A 16,314-nucleotide genomic window follows, 5' to 3' on the forward strand; every position below is an offset into this window, starting at 1 on the left:
AGATGTTAACGGCCAAACACATCCTCCAGTGTGTACGGCCGCAGGATTGGTTTGCAGCGATCGACCTGAAGGACGCCTACTTCCATGTCTCCATTTTACCTCGACACAGACCGTTTCTACGGTTTGCTTTCAAGGGGCAGGCATACCAGTACGCGGTTCTCCCTTTCGGGCTAGCCCTGTCTCCTCGCGTCTTTACGAAGGTCGTCGAGGCAGCCCTTGTTCCCCTCCGGGAACACGGGGTTCGCATCCTGAACTATCTCGACGACTGGCTAATCCTAGCTCACTCTCGAGGCCAGGTTTGCGAACACAGGGACCTAGTGCTCCGGCACTTAGCTCGTCTGGGCCTTCGGGTCAACTGGGAGAAGAGCAAACTCTGCCCCGTGCAGAGGATCTCTTTTCTCGGTATGGAGATCGACTCGGTCGCCATGTGCGCGCAGCTTACGAGCGAGCGCGCGCAGTCACTGCTGACTTGTCTTCGCCAATTCGAGGGCAAGAGTGCGGTTCCACTGAAACTATTTCAGAGGCTCCTGGGGCATATGGCATCCGCAGCCGCAGCAACGCCGCTGGGATTGCTTCATATGAGACCGCTTCAGCTTTGGCTTCGCGATCGAGTCCTGAGGTGGGCATGGCAACACGGCACGCTCCAAGTCCCAGTGACTCCAGCCTGCCGTCAGACCTTCACCCCGTGGACGAACCTCAATTTTCTACGGGCCGGAGTGCCCTTAGAGCGAGTTTCCCGGCATGTTGTTGTATCAACAGATGCCTCCACCACGGGCTGGGGCGCCATGTGCAATGGTCATGCTGCCGCGGGCTCCTGGACAGGACCCCAGCGCCTTTGGCATGTCAATTGTCTCGAGTTGCTGGCTGTACGTCTCGCCCTGCACCGCTTCCATGCGCTGCTCAGGGGTCAGCACGTACTAGTCCGATCAGACAATACCGCAACAGTAGCGTACATCAACCAACAAGGTGGTCTACGCTCCCGCCGTATGTCGCAACTCGCTCGCCACCTCCTCATATGGAGTCAGAAGCATCTGAGGTCGCTTCGAGCCATTTATATCCCGGGACACCTGAACCAGGCGGCCGACGAGCTGTCTCGAGTTCGGCCTCTCGCTGGAGAATGGCGGCTCCATCCCCAGACGGTCCAGCTGATTTGGGATCAGTTCGGCGACGCACAGGTAGACCTGTTTGCCTCCCACGACTCGTCCCATTGCGACCTGTTTTATTCCCTGACCGAGGGCACGCTCGGCACGGATGCACTGGCGCACAGCTGGCCGCGGGGCCTACGCAAGTATGCGTTTCCCCCAGTGAGCCTCCTTGCGCAGACCTTGCGCAAGATCAGGGAGGACGAGGAGCAGGTCATTTTGGTTGCCCCGTATTGGCACTGGTTCTCCGAACTAGTACTCCTCGCGACAGCACCTCCCTGGCCAATTCCTCTGAGGAAGGACCTCCTTTCTCAGGGACAGGGCACCTTATGGCACCCTCGTCCCGATCTTTGGAACCTCCACGTGTGGCTCCTGGACGGGACGAGGCAGGTTTGAGTACCCTACCACCTGCGGTGGTGGCTACCATCACTTCCGCTAGAGCATCGTCCACGAGACATGCCTATGCGTTGAAGTGGAACCTCTTCGTCAACTGGTGTTCTTCTAAACATCAAGAACCCACGAAATGCCCGATCAGTGTCGTGCTTTCCTTCCTGCAAGAAGGGTTGGAGCGAAGGCTGTCTCCCTCCACCCTGAAAGTGTATGTTGCCGCCATTGCCGCACATCACGAAGCAGTCGATGGTAAGTCTTTGGGGAAGCACGATCTGATCGTCAGGTTCCTGAGGGGAGCGAGGAGACTAAATCCTCCTCGTCCTCCCCTCGTACCCTCTTGGGACCTCTCAGTGGTTCTAACTGCCCTGCAGAGTGCTCCATTTGAGCCTTTGCAATCAGTGGAGCTTAAGTTCCTGTCTATGTAGACAGCGCTCCTGGTTGCATTGGCCTCCAGCAAGAGGGTAGGGGACCTGCAGGCATTTTCGGTTGACGAAGCGTGCCTGGAATTCGGGCCGGCTAACTCTCACGTGATCCTGAGACCCCGGCTTGGATACGTGCCCAAGGTTCCTACAACACCCTTTCGAGAACAGGTAGTGAACCTGCAAGCGCTGCCCTTGGAGGAGGCAGACCCAGCCTTGGCACTGCTCTGTCCAGTACGCGCCCTTCGTGCTTACGTAGACAGAACGCGGTGTTTCAGGACCTCAGACCAGCTCTTTGTCTGTTATGGTGGGAAGCTGAAGGGAAAGGCTCTCTCAAAGCAAAGGTTATCTCACTGGATAGTGGATACCATTGCTTTGGCATACCAGCAGCAAGGTCGTCAATGCCCCCTTGGTGTGAAAGCCCACTCCACTCGTAGTGTGGCTTCTTCTTGGGCTCTAGCGCATGGCACCTCGCTAACAGACATTTGTAGAGCTGCAGGCTGGGCGACACCCAACACATTCGAGAGATTCTATAATCTCCGAGTAGAGCCAGTTTCTTCTCATGTACTCGCTTCAACCAGCCGGTACTAGATTCTGCTCAGGTGTCTTCGCTTGCTCGCCATTCCTCTCCACGGACGGGATACGTGCGATCATCTTCTCAGGTGAGTCTGATAAGCTCTGAGTTCCTCCAGCACTGGTTACGTCAACGCCTGAGTTATGCCAATCTGCCATAACACAGCTCTTGCGCTTGACTAGGTGCCTCCATGTGCATGGTCCCCCCTTTGGGCGACCCCCACATGTGTATTCCACTATAAGTCTCTTTTGAGCGTGTGTCTTTCCCTTGGCAAGCCACCTTGCCACCCCTGGGGTTTAAATATTCCACCTGCGGCTGGACACCTCAGTGATACCCCATATGCATCCCTCTGGGTCATATGTGTCTCTCAAGTCCCCCCCTTAATGGTTGGGCATAATTGCATATTTCTCCTGAGATATGCTTCCCAGTGTACCTTGGTATTCCTGTGTTAAGTAGGACTCCTTCGTTCGTGCTATTCTCACAACAGGGAGCTCAGACTTACGCAGGGCACTGGATGACAGCCGAGGTGGCGTGATTAGACTGGAACCCCAATCGTCGTCATCCGACGTAACTCGGAGTGACCACGAAAGGGAACGTCTCGGTTACGGATGTAACCCTCGTTCCCTGAGTAGGGAACGGAGACGTTACGTCTTCCTGCCACTTCCGCTGTATCGCTGAAAAACGCCTGAGTTCAGTCTCGGCTCCTCAGCGAAGACATATCTGCATATTGCAGCGTACTTCCTTATATACCCCCTGCGGTGGGCGGAGATACGCTATGCAAATTCCGCAGACCCATGGCATTTCATTGCCATTGGCTCGTTTTATATACTCGAAGGTGAGAGGCTTTCTAAGCGAAACCCCAATCGTCGTCATCCGACGTAACGTCTCCGTTCCCTACTCAGGGAACGAGGGTTACATCCGTAACCGAGACGTTACATGTGTAACCCTAGAATGTTTTTATTTGTAATATTTTAGGGCTACCGAAGTTTACTGGTATCATTTAAAAATATTTAACATTGTAAAGTTTCTCAGCGCAGTCTAATGGCATATTCATGTTTTGTACAGGCGAGATGTAAAGGTTTCAAATTGTATAAAATGTCCCAAAACTTCTGTTTTATTGTGCTCAGTGGTTCTGAATGGCCACAGCTTCTCAATTGAATCCGACCAGCATTCTCGAGATGCAGAAGAAAAACTAAAGATGTGTAAAGGCCTGACACTATGTGTGTGCTACGCAGCCAGCATTGGTGGGACAGCCACGCTCACAGGCACTGGACCAAACCTCGTTCTTATGGGACAGATGAACCAGTAGGTACCTCATATTAGAGCTTTTTCCCCTAGGCATGAGAGAAACGCACCATATTACATTCTTACCTCTTGCTTATTTTTTTAATAAGCATATTAAATCAACATTTGTTTGACCTACAGACTATTCCCAGACAACCCTGACATCATAAACTTTGCATCATGGTTTGGATTTGCCTTCCCCAACATGATCATCATGCTCATACTGGCCTGGCTGTGGCTACAGATTGTGTTTCTGGGTTTAAAGTGAGTGTTATTACCTAATGAATTAAACTCAGCTGGATCATGCTTATGCTATCATATAATATACAGTAGGTTATTCTAACATTTAATGTGTAAATGAAGCTTCAGAAAGACATGGGGCTGTGGGACGGTGAAGACAGAGAAGGAGATTGCTGCCTATAATGTGATCAAAGAGGAGCACCGGAGTCTTGGGCCCATGACCTTTGGGGAGTTGAGTGTCCTTGCCCTCTTCGTCCTCCTGGTGGTGCTTTGGTTCACTCGTGATCCAGGCTTTGTGGATGGCTGGGCAACAAACTTTTTCAATGCTGAAAAAGAGTAAGGATAAAAACACTATCATTGATAAGACACAGAAACCATTTTAGTGGTGTTAGGTTGTGTGTGTGTGTGTGTGTGTGTGTGTGTGTGTGTGTGTGTGTGTGTGTGTGTGTGTGTGTGTGTGTGTGTGTGTGTGTGTGTGTGTGTGTGTGTGTGTGTGTGTGTGTGTGTGCATGCGTATCTGTGTGTATTAACTTGTAATGTTAAATACCAACCTACTGAAGTAGTAAATTCTGTTTTGTACCTTTGTAATATACTGACAACCACCAAAACATGGTAATGAGATGTTAATGAAAAAGCCAGATGTAGAATCAAAGCTCATCACAAGTATTTTTTTTTACAAGCTAAGGTAAAAACTTACTGTGGTTTTTACTGTGGCATTTTTACAGTCTCTTACCGTTAAAACTATGCTTATTTTTGTTGAGGCAACAATTGCAAGAACGACATTCTCATTTTCTACAGAACATTGTAAAATAATAATACCTTTGCGAAGTAACATCACTTTACAATGTGGCTTGATTTTCATTCAAACCCTGCTTATCATTAATTGTAATGAATCACAATTACATATTTTGTGCACTGTGAAATGTCCTCTGATACCGTTTGAGGGTAAACAAACTCCAAACTGAACGAAAACTTGACAAAATAGACATAATGTTGAAAAACATTAATATCCAGAATGACCTCAGGTCTATGGGCAAATACCTCTAAAATTAAACCCAAGTAATGCCAGTTTTCAGCTGTCAACACACAGCGTGTTCTCCTGTTATCAGCTGTGGCGTGTACCTTTATTTGTAGGTCAAATGTCCAGCAAAAATGTGAATGGAGTTGCCCCACATTGCAAACAACATTTGTGTACATTTCCTGATGACGGTCACATACTAAGATTTTAAGGATTTAAAACTGTGAACTGAGATTCTTTCTGGGTGAAAGGTCTGAACCAAAAAGGAACAGAACATAATAGAATCTGCACACAAACACTTTTTTAAATCATCTGTTGTGTAATGACCTCCAACCCCTTGTTCAACCTCATGGCTCACCTCTGTGCAGGTTTGTGACAGATGCCACAGTGGCGGTGTTTGTAGCTGCCCTGCTTTTTGTTTTCCCCTCTAAACCTCCACATTTGTGCTTCTGGAGAGCACAGAGCTTTGACACAGGTCAGTTTAACACCTGCTTAGCTGATGTCTTGTTTGACTATTAAGCTAGATAGTGTATATATATAATATATATATATATATATATATATATATATATATATATATATATATATATATATATATATAATATTTGTTGGTATCAATTAGCATAATCATTGTACAAATCTTGTTTTTCCACATTATCTGAATACCCCCCTTTTTTTGTAGAGTGCTGTTGAGAATTTGTTGATGTTGATGTTGTTGTTGTTGTTGTTTTTTGTTGTCTTTTTATTATAAAAATTTCAATGAAAAAAGTTAATAAATAAATAACATGAATAAATATGACTGTGGTCTATGTCAGTGCCCCAGCAAGACAGTAGCCCGACTCCAGCTTTGCTGACATGGAGTGTGACACAGAAGAAGATGCCCTGGAGTATCGTCCTGCTGCTGGGGGGAGGCTTTGCCCTGGCTAAGGGCAGTGAGGTACAACGAATGCTTTTCAAAATCTGTCTTTATGTATTTTATTGAGAGTATATTCAAGTCAGATATATTTTTATAGCCCTCATTGCTTTACCACAGAGCAAGATTTAGGGCTGGGCGATATAATAATGTTCTTCCAAAATATAGATCTAGCTAGTATGTTGTATTTATAGTATGGTCTGTATTGTTCTATTAAAAGATTTGAATATTGCTTTTGTTCAATGTGAGTCTTAGTGATTCTTAAAAAAAAAAAAAAAGTCTGATGTTCAAAAGTAATTATTATATTTGTTCTCATTGTATATTAAGTGTCTTTAACTACTATATATTAACATTTTAAATTAATAATTTGATACAATGCATTTATTGTGAACATACATGTTTGTTTATTTAAAATTATTCAATTTTTTATTTATTTTTTAATACTTATTTAATAAATACCTGCAAGTAATAAAATCTGTGATTAATTTCTGTAATTTATCCGGATTGCAGAATCCCTGACAGTATTCAAAAGACAGCTGAAAACGTACTCGGTTACTAGCGTAACCTCGGTTCTCTCTAGAAGAGGGAACGAGTATTGCGTAAGTAGCTTACGCATCGGGAAAGTCTTCTTTCTTCGAGATCTGAAGCCAAAAAAATTATCCTTAATTTTGTATTCATTGTCAACAAGTGCAGCAGCCGACAGACCTAGGCAGGCTGTATAAGCGTGCTCATTGGCTGCTCGGCTGCAACTGCTTAAGCCTATCGGTGAGCGCTCTGAACGCGGCAACCAACCGGCAACTTCGCGCCCTCCACACCCTTCTAACCGTCAGAATGGGCGTGGCCAGCGTGTATATATTCAGCGCTCACAGGCTAAAATTCTGGTTTTCGCAGTCTGAAGCGCAAAAGCTCGTGGCGCGACACGGCAGGTTACGCAATACTCGTTCCCTCTTCTAGAGAGAACCGAGGTTACGCTAGTAACCGAGTACGTTCTCTTACGAGAGGTTCTCTCGTATTGCGTAAGTAGCTTACGCATCGGGAACCCTTTGTCAACGCCGTGTGCGCCGAGCATCCAGCCCATGAATCCCAGGGGAACCGGGGAAAACACTCTGCTGGGAAATGTGGCCGGTCGGAGAGACGGGCCAGCGCAGTACATGCACTTCATGCAGCATATGAAATAGAGCGGCGCGGCCGGTCTATAAACATAGCAGTACAAACAGTAGGGCCGGCGGAGCGAGCCCATACAGTACATAAGCACTCATAAGGGTAGGAGAAAACGACATAGTCGGTCTCACATGAAGAGAAAAATTCCCGTGCGGCAGAAATAAATGCGGGCGGCCAGCAGCGCGGGCCAGCACCGATAACAGCGCGTAACGGGAAATAGGAAACAGAACGGAACAGCCGGTCTGAGTCAAACACTTCACCCTGAGTAGTTACCAGAATAGCGCCAGCATATGAACGTAGTCTGCACACGGGAGCTGGGCAGAGCATACATGTCACTTATACCGACAATATTTTTGCCTGTAGGGCAGGAACTTCCAGGTTATAAAACCTCACGAATGTAGACGGGGAGGCCCAGCCCGCCGCCATACAAATGTCGTGGATAGAAAATGGGCCGGAAGCCCATGCTCTGTGAGGCACTCGGGCATTCAGCCAGCATTGTAGCGGGCGCATTCGTAAAAGACCCAGCCGAAGCACTGCTGCGGCTGAGGCCATACAACCCAGTAGCCTCTGAAATGTTTTGAGAGGTACGGTGCTGCCCGGCCGGAGGGACGCGGCCAGGCGTCGAATGCAGCGCGCGCGCTGTGTCGACAGGCGGGCCGTCATCGCTACAGTGTCCAGATCCAAACCCAGAAAAGAGGTTGATTGACTGGGCACGAGCGAGCTCTTGGTCCAGTTGACCGTAAGCCCCAGGCTGTCCAGATGGCTTAAAAGCACTGTTCTGTGGGCGATGAGTTCGGCCTCTGACTGTGCTAGGATCAGCCAATCGTCCAAGTAGTTCAAAATTCGCATTCCCCGACCCCTCAGGGGAGCGAGAGCCGTGTCCATGCACTTCGTGAATGTGCGGGGTGCCAAAGACAGGCCGAACGGCAGGACGGTGTACTGATATACCTGACCGTCGAAGGCGAATCTCAAGAATGGCCTGTGACGGGGTATTATCTGGATCTGAAAGTATGCGTCTTTTAGATCGAGAGATATAAACCAGTCCCTCGGGCGAATTTGCGCGAGGATTTGTCTGGTTGTGAGCATTTTGAACGGTCTTTTCATAAGAGCCTTGTTCAAACGTCTCAGATCTAGAATTGGTCTGAGAGCTCCGTCCTTCTTGGGAACGAGGAAATAACGGCTGTAAAAGCCCGACTCGCTCATGGAAGGGGAAACCGGTTCTATTGCCCTTTTGCACAGAAGTGTGGCTATTTCTGCTCGAAGTAGATGTGCTACTTCCCCATTCACTCTGGTCTCGACACGCGCTTGAAAGCGCGGAGGGCGGCGAGCGAACTGCAGAGTATAGCCTCGTTTTACTGTGCTCAGCACCCATTCTGACGCGCCTGGAATAGCTTCCCAAGCTTTCGCGTGTGCGGCCAGGGGCAGAATAGCCTCCGGGCTCTGATCGCCGCTGATCGCGGGCTCGAGAGCTCGAAACGGAGGGGCGGGCGTGACGCGCGCGCTCTTGGTGCTTAGATACGGCGGGTCGCTCACAGCGGTGACCGGCCGTTTTACACACAGCGTCCCGGTGGCTTTTGACGGGGAACATACAGTGTGAAGCACGACGCTCGAGGGCGGCGTCGGGGGCGAAGTAAGAGAGCGGATGTGTGAGCGCGTGGAAGCGGGCACAGCATCCGTGTTTATAACCTGACCGGTACAGAGGGGTTGTGTAACAGAGCGGGCAGTGGGTAGGTGTGGGCACAGCGGGGTGGACACATGACCTACTTTTAACACTCGAGCGGCTTGTGCCAGCTTTATGCGAGTGGGCTCTGTGAGAGACACGGGGTTTACAGTGCTTGTGTGCAGGGGTGAACACAGATAAGTGGGCACATTTACTGCATTTGAAACACTTACAGCGCGAGGCGCGCGACCAGGCATAATACTCTCTTTGAGATTTCTCTGGGTCGCCGTGAAAACGGCGGTTGTGTGCAGGCGAGAGGGTGAGTTCACCGGCTCGTTGGCTGCGAAATGAGTGTCTGCAGTAACCGTGGCAACGGGGACTGACAGAGCTTGAAGCTTTGACGACGGTCCGGCCGCGGCGGGACCCAATCGTCGCTTCTCTCCTCGGGCTAGGAGGATTTTGGAGGCTCAGGCTTCACCGCGATCCTCTGCCGGGGTCCCCGGGGAGGCGGCGGTCTAGCGCGGCTGGTCGAGCGAGAGCGAGGGCGGCCGCCCTGTCGTCGCTGCGAGGACGGAGGTCGAGCTGGACGCTGGGCAGAGCTTTGTGCAGGCTGGTCCGAAGGACGGCGTGCAGCGGGTCTGGAGCGTCGAGGCAGAAACAAATTCATTGCCTCAGAAGTCTTTTTCACCTCCGAAAAGCGGTCGACGATCCCGCTAACCGCTGGGCCGAACAGGCCGGTGGGGGAGAGGGGGGCGTTGAGAAACACCGCGCGCTCAGACTCCCTCATGTCCGCGAGCGTGAGCCAGAGATGCCTCTCTGTAACTGACAGAGAGGCCATGCACCTTCCAATGGCCTGGGCAGCGGATTTCGTGGCGCGAAGGGAAAGGTCCGTCGCGCTCCTCAAATCCGTAAGGGAAGCAGGCTCCGAGCGCTTCTCGTCCAGATCACGGAGGAGGTTAGCCTGGAGGATCTGCAGTACTGCCATAGAGTGGAGTGCTGATGCGGCCTGCCCCGCGGCGGCGAAAGCGCGGCCGACGAGGGCTGAAGTGGTCCTGCATGCTTTGGACGGGAGGGCAGCCTTTGAGCGCCAACGAGAGGGCGGGCAAAGGTGCGCTGCGACCGCCTCCTCCACAGGGGGGATGGAATTATACCCCTTCTCAGCGGCGCCGTCAACCTGTGAGAGCGTCGATGAGGCATGTGAAGACACTCTCGCGGAGAATGGAGCATTCCACGATTTCGAGAGCTCGCTGTGAAGCTCAGGCAGGAAGGGTGCTTTTCTGGACGCCGGCTGTCGGCGGCGTTGGTGAAGGAAGCAGCCGTCGAGTCTGTTCGGGGCTGGCTCTTCCGGGGAAGACCAGTCAAGGCCCAGCTGTTCGACAGCTCGCGTGAGGAGGCGTAAAAGTTCCGCGTCCTCGCCCGCTCGAGATCGGCCTGAATCCTGGACTGACGAGGAGGCAGTGGACCATTCCTCGCTGTCAGAGGCCAGGAGAGAACAGCTGTCCGCGGCGCGTTCACCAAACTCATCCGCCTCATCCCCTGAAGCGGCGGAGGCGCGGGCGAGAGCCGGCGGCTGCGCGGCCGTGAGGGGGGGCGGGGAAGGCGAGGGAGAAGCTCGAGGGAGAGACTCCGGCGAGCTTCTGTGCACCTGGTTGGTCTCCGGCGGTCGCTGTGAGCGGCGCTTCTTCTTGCGCGGCCCAGCAGGGACGGGCGGGGAGACATGTTGGTCGAAAACTTCAAGCCGAGCCCGCAGGGTCGACATTGAAAGTTCCTCGCACTCGGGGCAGCCGCCCGTGGAGAGTGCGGTGGCGGCGTGATCGCGGCCCAGGCAGAGAGCGCAGATGTGATGGCGGTCTCCGTCGCTGAGCGGGGCGTGGCACGAGCTGCAAGAAAAACGGGGCATTTTTAGAAAAACGCCCCGTTTAGAGAAGAGAGTGTGTTGCAGTAGGCGAACACACAGCAGTGAAAAAGGATATGACGCCGGATAGCGTAGCAGGCACGGAAGGCTGAAGGCGGCGAAGGCGGCCGGCTTCTTCAGGCGCTGTCCTAGGCTTGCTGGTCGCTGGTTTCAACGGCGGCGGCTTCTCCAGATCCAGCGATGCGAAGAGCTTCGCTGAAGACAAGAAAATCAGAATTTTAGCCTGTGAGCGCTGAATATATACACGCTGGCCACGCCCATTCTGACGGTTAGAAGGGTGTGGAGGGCGCGAAGCGCCCTCATTGGTTGCCGCGTTCAGAGCGCTCACCGATAGGCTTAAGCAGTTGCAGCCGAGCAGCCAATGAGCACGCTTATACAGCCTGCCTAGGTCTGTCGGCTGCTGCACTGCGTTGACAATGAATACAAAATTAAGGATAATTTTTTGGCTTCAGATCTCGAAGAAAGAAGACTTTCCCGATGCGTAAGCTACTTACGCAATACGAGAGAACCTCTCGTAAGAGAACTCATCTCTTCCTTGACTTAAAGGGATAGTTCACCCCAAAATGAAAATTACCCCATTTTCTCACCCTCAAGCCATCCTAAGTGTATAGAGCCCGATCTCACGGGAAAACGTACAAACGAATTCGTACGAATTGGTCGTGAGATAGCGTTGGTGTATATGACTTTCTTTTTTCAGATGAATACAATCAGAGTTATATTAAAAAAATGTCCTGGCTCTTCCCAGCTTTATAATGGGAGTGAAGGGAGGATGAGATTTTGAAGTCCAAAAAAGTACATCCATCCATCATTCAAGTGCTCCGCATGGCTCCGGAGGGTTAATAAAGGCCTTCTGAAGCGAAGTGATGCAGACGTCCGACAGACGAAGCGTCTGACAGACGGCCGTACGCATCGATTTATGGCGAAAGAGTAACTTCTGACCTGACGCATGACATACTGATGAACGCAGAAGCGCAAAGTATAGAGCAAAACAAAACACCGGTCATGAATTAGAAGTCTAAAACGAGAATTTTTATAGAGAAACGTCGGAGGGTTTCGATCTTCCTACATCATACATCGTGTCAGGGGTTCTTTTGGCATAAGTTGGCTTGCATAGGCCGTCTGTTGGAAGCTAGTTATTTTAGTTTATAAAGTTTTAAATATGGATATTTTTCTTACAAAAACACATTGCTTTGCTTCAGAAGGCCTTTAGTAACCCCCTGGAGTCTTATGGATTACTTTTATTTTTGGACTTCAAAATCAGGACCACCATTCACTACATTATAAAGCTTGTGTTTGTCTGAAAGAAGAAAGTCATATACACTTAGGATGGCTTGAGGGTGAGTAAATCATGGGGTGATTTTCATTTTTGGGTGAACTATCCCTTTAACCTCATCATAAAATAAATTGCACTTTCCTTTAATCCCTCCCTATTCTTGCTCATGCTACTCTAATCAATGTCTGAAACTTTGTATTATGAGCACTTCTTGTATTTGCCTCTTTATGGTGTATCGCTTGCTGTATTCCTCATTTGTAAGTCACTTTGGATAAAAGCGTAGACCTGCAAAATGAATACATTTAAATGTAAATGTAAATGTAGTAGTTAAAGACACCTAATACAAAGTGTGACCAGAGATTAACATGATGTTTTTGTTCTAAGCAAGAGTGTTCAATTCTTGTACACTATCAGTACAGAGACAACAATTTGTCTTTGGTGATAAAAAAAAAAAAAAAAAAAATAGCCAGTTGTTAAAGAGACTGATCCAAGTTTAACATTTTCCAAATGTAATTTGTAGTTATTTACACAACAGTGTTGAGAAATATAGGGTATGGCTTTTATTTCAATTAGTAACATCTCTGATTTCAGGCAGGATCACTTTATTGTGATGTTGTTCCTTAATGTGGTTGAAAATCAAAAGATTTTGGTCATATCACCCACATCTTAGTGGTTTAAACAGGGAGCTGCTTGAAAGCCAACACACAATGCTTTAATGAAAGGACATGAGAAAGACTAAAGATAATCTGCAGTTCTTAATTAAACACCATATAAAAGGTCAGCTTCAATTGTCATGCCTTCTGTTTTTGTTTACTTTTATCTTGGTCAATGCTCAGGTCTCAGGGCTGTCAAAATGGCTTGGAGATCAGTTGTCGCCTCTTCAGAGTATTCCTCCCTGGGCAATTGCCATTGTCGTGTGCCTGATGATAGCTACCTTCACTGAATGCACCAGCAATGTTGCCACAGCAACATTATTTCTGCCTATACTCGCATCTATGGTACGTACGCATCTAATATTCACCATGATTTATATTCTTAAACTGTGAAGCTCACAAATAAATAAATGCATGCTCCTCGTACACCTTTGTGGTCGCAGAAATGTGTGCAGGACGCAGTCAATAAAATGGAAAGAAAGTCTGCAGGCATTTATGGAAATGTCTGACAAAAAACTTCTGACCACAACATTGTGTAATTTAATGCAGTTCGGACTTCATTAAGACTTCTAATTTTTCTTAGCCGTAAACTTTTTTTTCAATAACTAAGTTCTGACATTCAGTTTAGTCCAAAAAGTCTAAGATCACTGGTCAGTATTGTGTTAAAGTCCCCATGAAATAGATTTTTTTTTTGTCTTTTAGTATGAATATGTTAGCCTTACTGTCATCTATAAGCTAGTGTGCTCCAAAACAGTGACAGAATTCGCATTTAGAAGATTTAAGCGGTCAAAACGTAGTCTCACATCCACCAATGTCGATCAATGGTTTTGATGACATCACGCTGCACTTCAGCTTCTCATCAGATTTGCTGTCCAATTAAATGCTCTCTAGAATCTGAAGCGTCCCGTCCCCTATAAATAGACGCTGAAGCTGCAGCTGAAATCGGTCAGTTGTTCAAACATTTACTACCTTTTCTACAGTGCACTTTATAGGGGATAGGGAATGATTCTGACAGTGTAATTATGCTTTCCATTGGGGCGAATGAAGTCACACACAGTGTGCTCCGGGCCATAGAGATGATAACAAAGAGTGGATCATATGCGCGAGTCAGTGCAGACTAGAAAAACATATCAGACCCATTTGAATTCTGCACAGAATGCTATTTAAAGCAATATGGAGGAGAAATTGTTAGAGATTAGGAGGAAACTGCAGCTTTACCGAGCTCAGCGGCTCTGGCCGAGCTGTCTGTGATGTAAACAAAACGTTATTGGCTAATTTAAAAAGAGGAGGAGCTGTTCGATATGTCCCGCCCCCGTCTTCTTGTTTTAGTGGAAATTACGTCTACATTGAATAATGCTGTGTGTTTCAAAGCACTTCAATGGGCCTTTAAGCATTTTTTTTTTTTTTTTTTTTTTTTTTTTACAAATTATATAATTAGAATAACAATCTGAATGAGTTGGTGGTCAGAAAGATTTTAGTAATTAATTAATACTTTTTAAGTCATTTTAATTAATATTTTTATTTGGCAAGGACATTCATTTGATTGAAACAAAATTACAAAAAATTCTATTTCAAATAAATGCTGTTCTTTTGACTGGAGTAATGGCTTCTGAAAATTCAGCATTGCCTGGACAAAATTAAATTTTATACTGTGTATATATATATAATAAAAAAATCTTACGGACCCCAAATTTTGAATGGCTGTGTGTGTATTCATTAATGTCAACTTAATTGTATTTATTTAGCTGGTGTAGTGGCCAATGTATAGATCTGAATCACTGATTGAAATATTATTAGTGTTTGTCAACATGTTTCATGTTGATTTTGCAATAGTGAGATGTAACAAAAAAATTCATGTTGCATTCACGTCATATTATACCAGACACAGTTGCGTAATTGTGAAGGTTTCTTTTAATAAGCACAGCTTCTTCCTCCATAAATCTCTCACTGGGTTTCACCTTTCTTGTCTCTTGCTGTGCAGTTGGCACGTCCTGCCCTCTTCTCATGAATTAGCCTATGCAAGAGAGCCTGTGAATGGAGGGATTTGTAAGCTGAAGTGGCTCATATGGGAGAACCATGGAGATGTGTCATTGTTGTCAGGTTGAGAAAAAGAAAGAGAAAGGAAGAATGAGAAAGAACGGGCATTGGGGGAAGATCGAGGGCTTTCAACTCGTCGCTAATTCACTCGTTGCTGAAGGCAGATACACAGATGCTCCTCTGTTTGTGCCAGCGTTGTTCATTCTCCTCTGTTACCTGTAACACAACTGAGCTTTGAGAGCTCAGAGCCAAATCACTGTAGAAAGTAGAAGGTTTTTTGATACAATAACAACTATCAACAATAATGACTTTTCAAATATATGTCCTGAACGGCCTGTCTGCTATTGGCCGATTATACAGGCCGTATTGAAAGCTTCTGTTCCCTGAAGAAATTCCTTGTTTGTTTGAGCAAACTTGGCAATAAAGAAATGATTTTATTGTATTGTAAATTAAATGTTCTATTTAAAAGTGTGCTGTAACATTCAGGTAGGAAGACATTTTTGCAGCTTTTTTAATAAACAATATAATTCACAGAGATAACGAAGACTCGAGACTAGGCATAGGTGACGAACTGGTTAGTAACTACATATACAGAAACCAGGGCAACCAAGGAAACAGGAACTAAACATTAAAGTTGAACTAAGTAACTTTTTTATCTTTAACCGAAAAGCTTCGGAGTCCTTGGAATGGTTATATGATTGTTTTCGGGTTGAATGGTGGTCTTCTCGCACCCCTCGAGCGCCTGTGAGACGAAAAACCACACTTGCAACTTTGGGCCGGTGGGATATCAGGTCTCACGATGTAACGAATTGCTTTACGGCACTGCACACATACACTATCTAAACATTTATATGCTAGCCTTCTGTGTATCATACATACCTCAGTGGACATGGCTCCGTGCGTTCGCCGGGTTCTTTGAAAACAAATACACATGACCAGCGGGAGAAGATGGGAGGGGGGCGAGTCGCCAACGAGTTTTGACGGCAGTTTTGTCAAATATTTATTCCGAAGCTGTAGGGGGAGCTCTATAGAGAAACCCGCGAGCAAAAAGCGAGAAAACAGCGAAGAAATCGGCAAAGCTGCATAATGCTGCTTTAATGATGTGATAAATACATTTCAGTGGTTTGCCGCTATGATATTTCTGTCTTCCAATGTCTTTCAATTACACATTTGTATAATAAAAAGGAAGAGTTTTAGTTGGTCTCTTATTGGCCAGATTAGCCAAGCTCTCCATAGAACAATCCCTACAATTTAAAGTCCCCCTGTGGTGAAAATCAAGTTTTTTGTATTGTTTATATGTCTTTGTGGTGTTTAGACAAACCATGTGTAAATCCATAAGTCAACACCATTGCTGAGTCCTTAAATCTGCAGTGAACTAAAGAGAGTTTTAAAAACGCAGTTTGAAATCACTGGTGTTTCTGACATCACACCTTGTAACCAATCACGTTAACGTATGATCGTGAATGATTGGATCTCTGAGCTGGTGTGACTGAGAGGGGGCGGGGCTAATTTGCGTGGCTTAATATATTCATAGATCCACATACAAAGTGAGGCAGGAGTGTAGAGTTACATTCATGCTATTTAGGGCATGAAGAATTTTTTTTTTAAAGACAAAACGTTTAAAAATGTCATTTT

At 47.1% G+C, this 16,314-nt stretch overlaps 1 protein-coding gene across 1 annotated transcript in view; it reads left to right on the forward strand.

The window, feature by feature from the left end:
• Positions 1 to 16,314, forward strand: part of slc13a5a (solute carrier family 13 member 5a) — a 34,413-nt gene that overhangs the window by 15,228 nt on the left and 2,871 nt on the right. The window contains exons 5-10 of the mRNA XM_081391860.1: positions 3,653 to 3,830; positions 3,951 to 4,073; positions 4,173 to 4,385; positions 5,436 to 5,542; positions 5,883 to 6,004; positions 12,826 to 12,987. Of these exons, the coding sequence (XP_081247986.1) occupies positions 3,653 to 3,830; positions 3,951 to 4,073; positions 4,173 to 4,385; positions 5,436 to 5,542; positions 5,883 to 6,004; positions 12,826 to 12,987 (905 nt within the window). The remainder of the gene's footprint in view (positions 1 to 3,652; positions 3,831 to 3,950; positions 4,074 to 4,172; positions 4,386 to 5,435; positions 5,543 to 5,882; positions 6,005 to 12,825; positions 12,988 to 16,314) is intronic.

The sequence above is a fragment of the Scardinius erythrophthalmus genome (genome assembly GCF_964197995.2).
Source record: "Scardinius erythrophthalmus genome assembly, chromosome: 17".
Classification (NCBI taxonomy): domain Eukaryota; kingdom Metazoa; phylum Chordata; class Actinopteri; order Cypriniformes; family Leuciscidae; genus Scardinius; species Scardinius erythrophthalmus.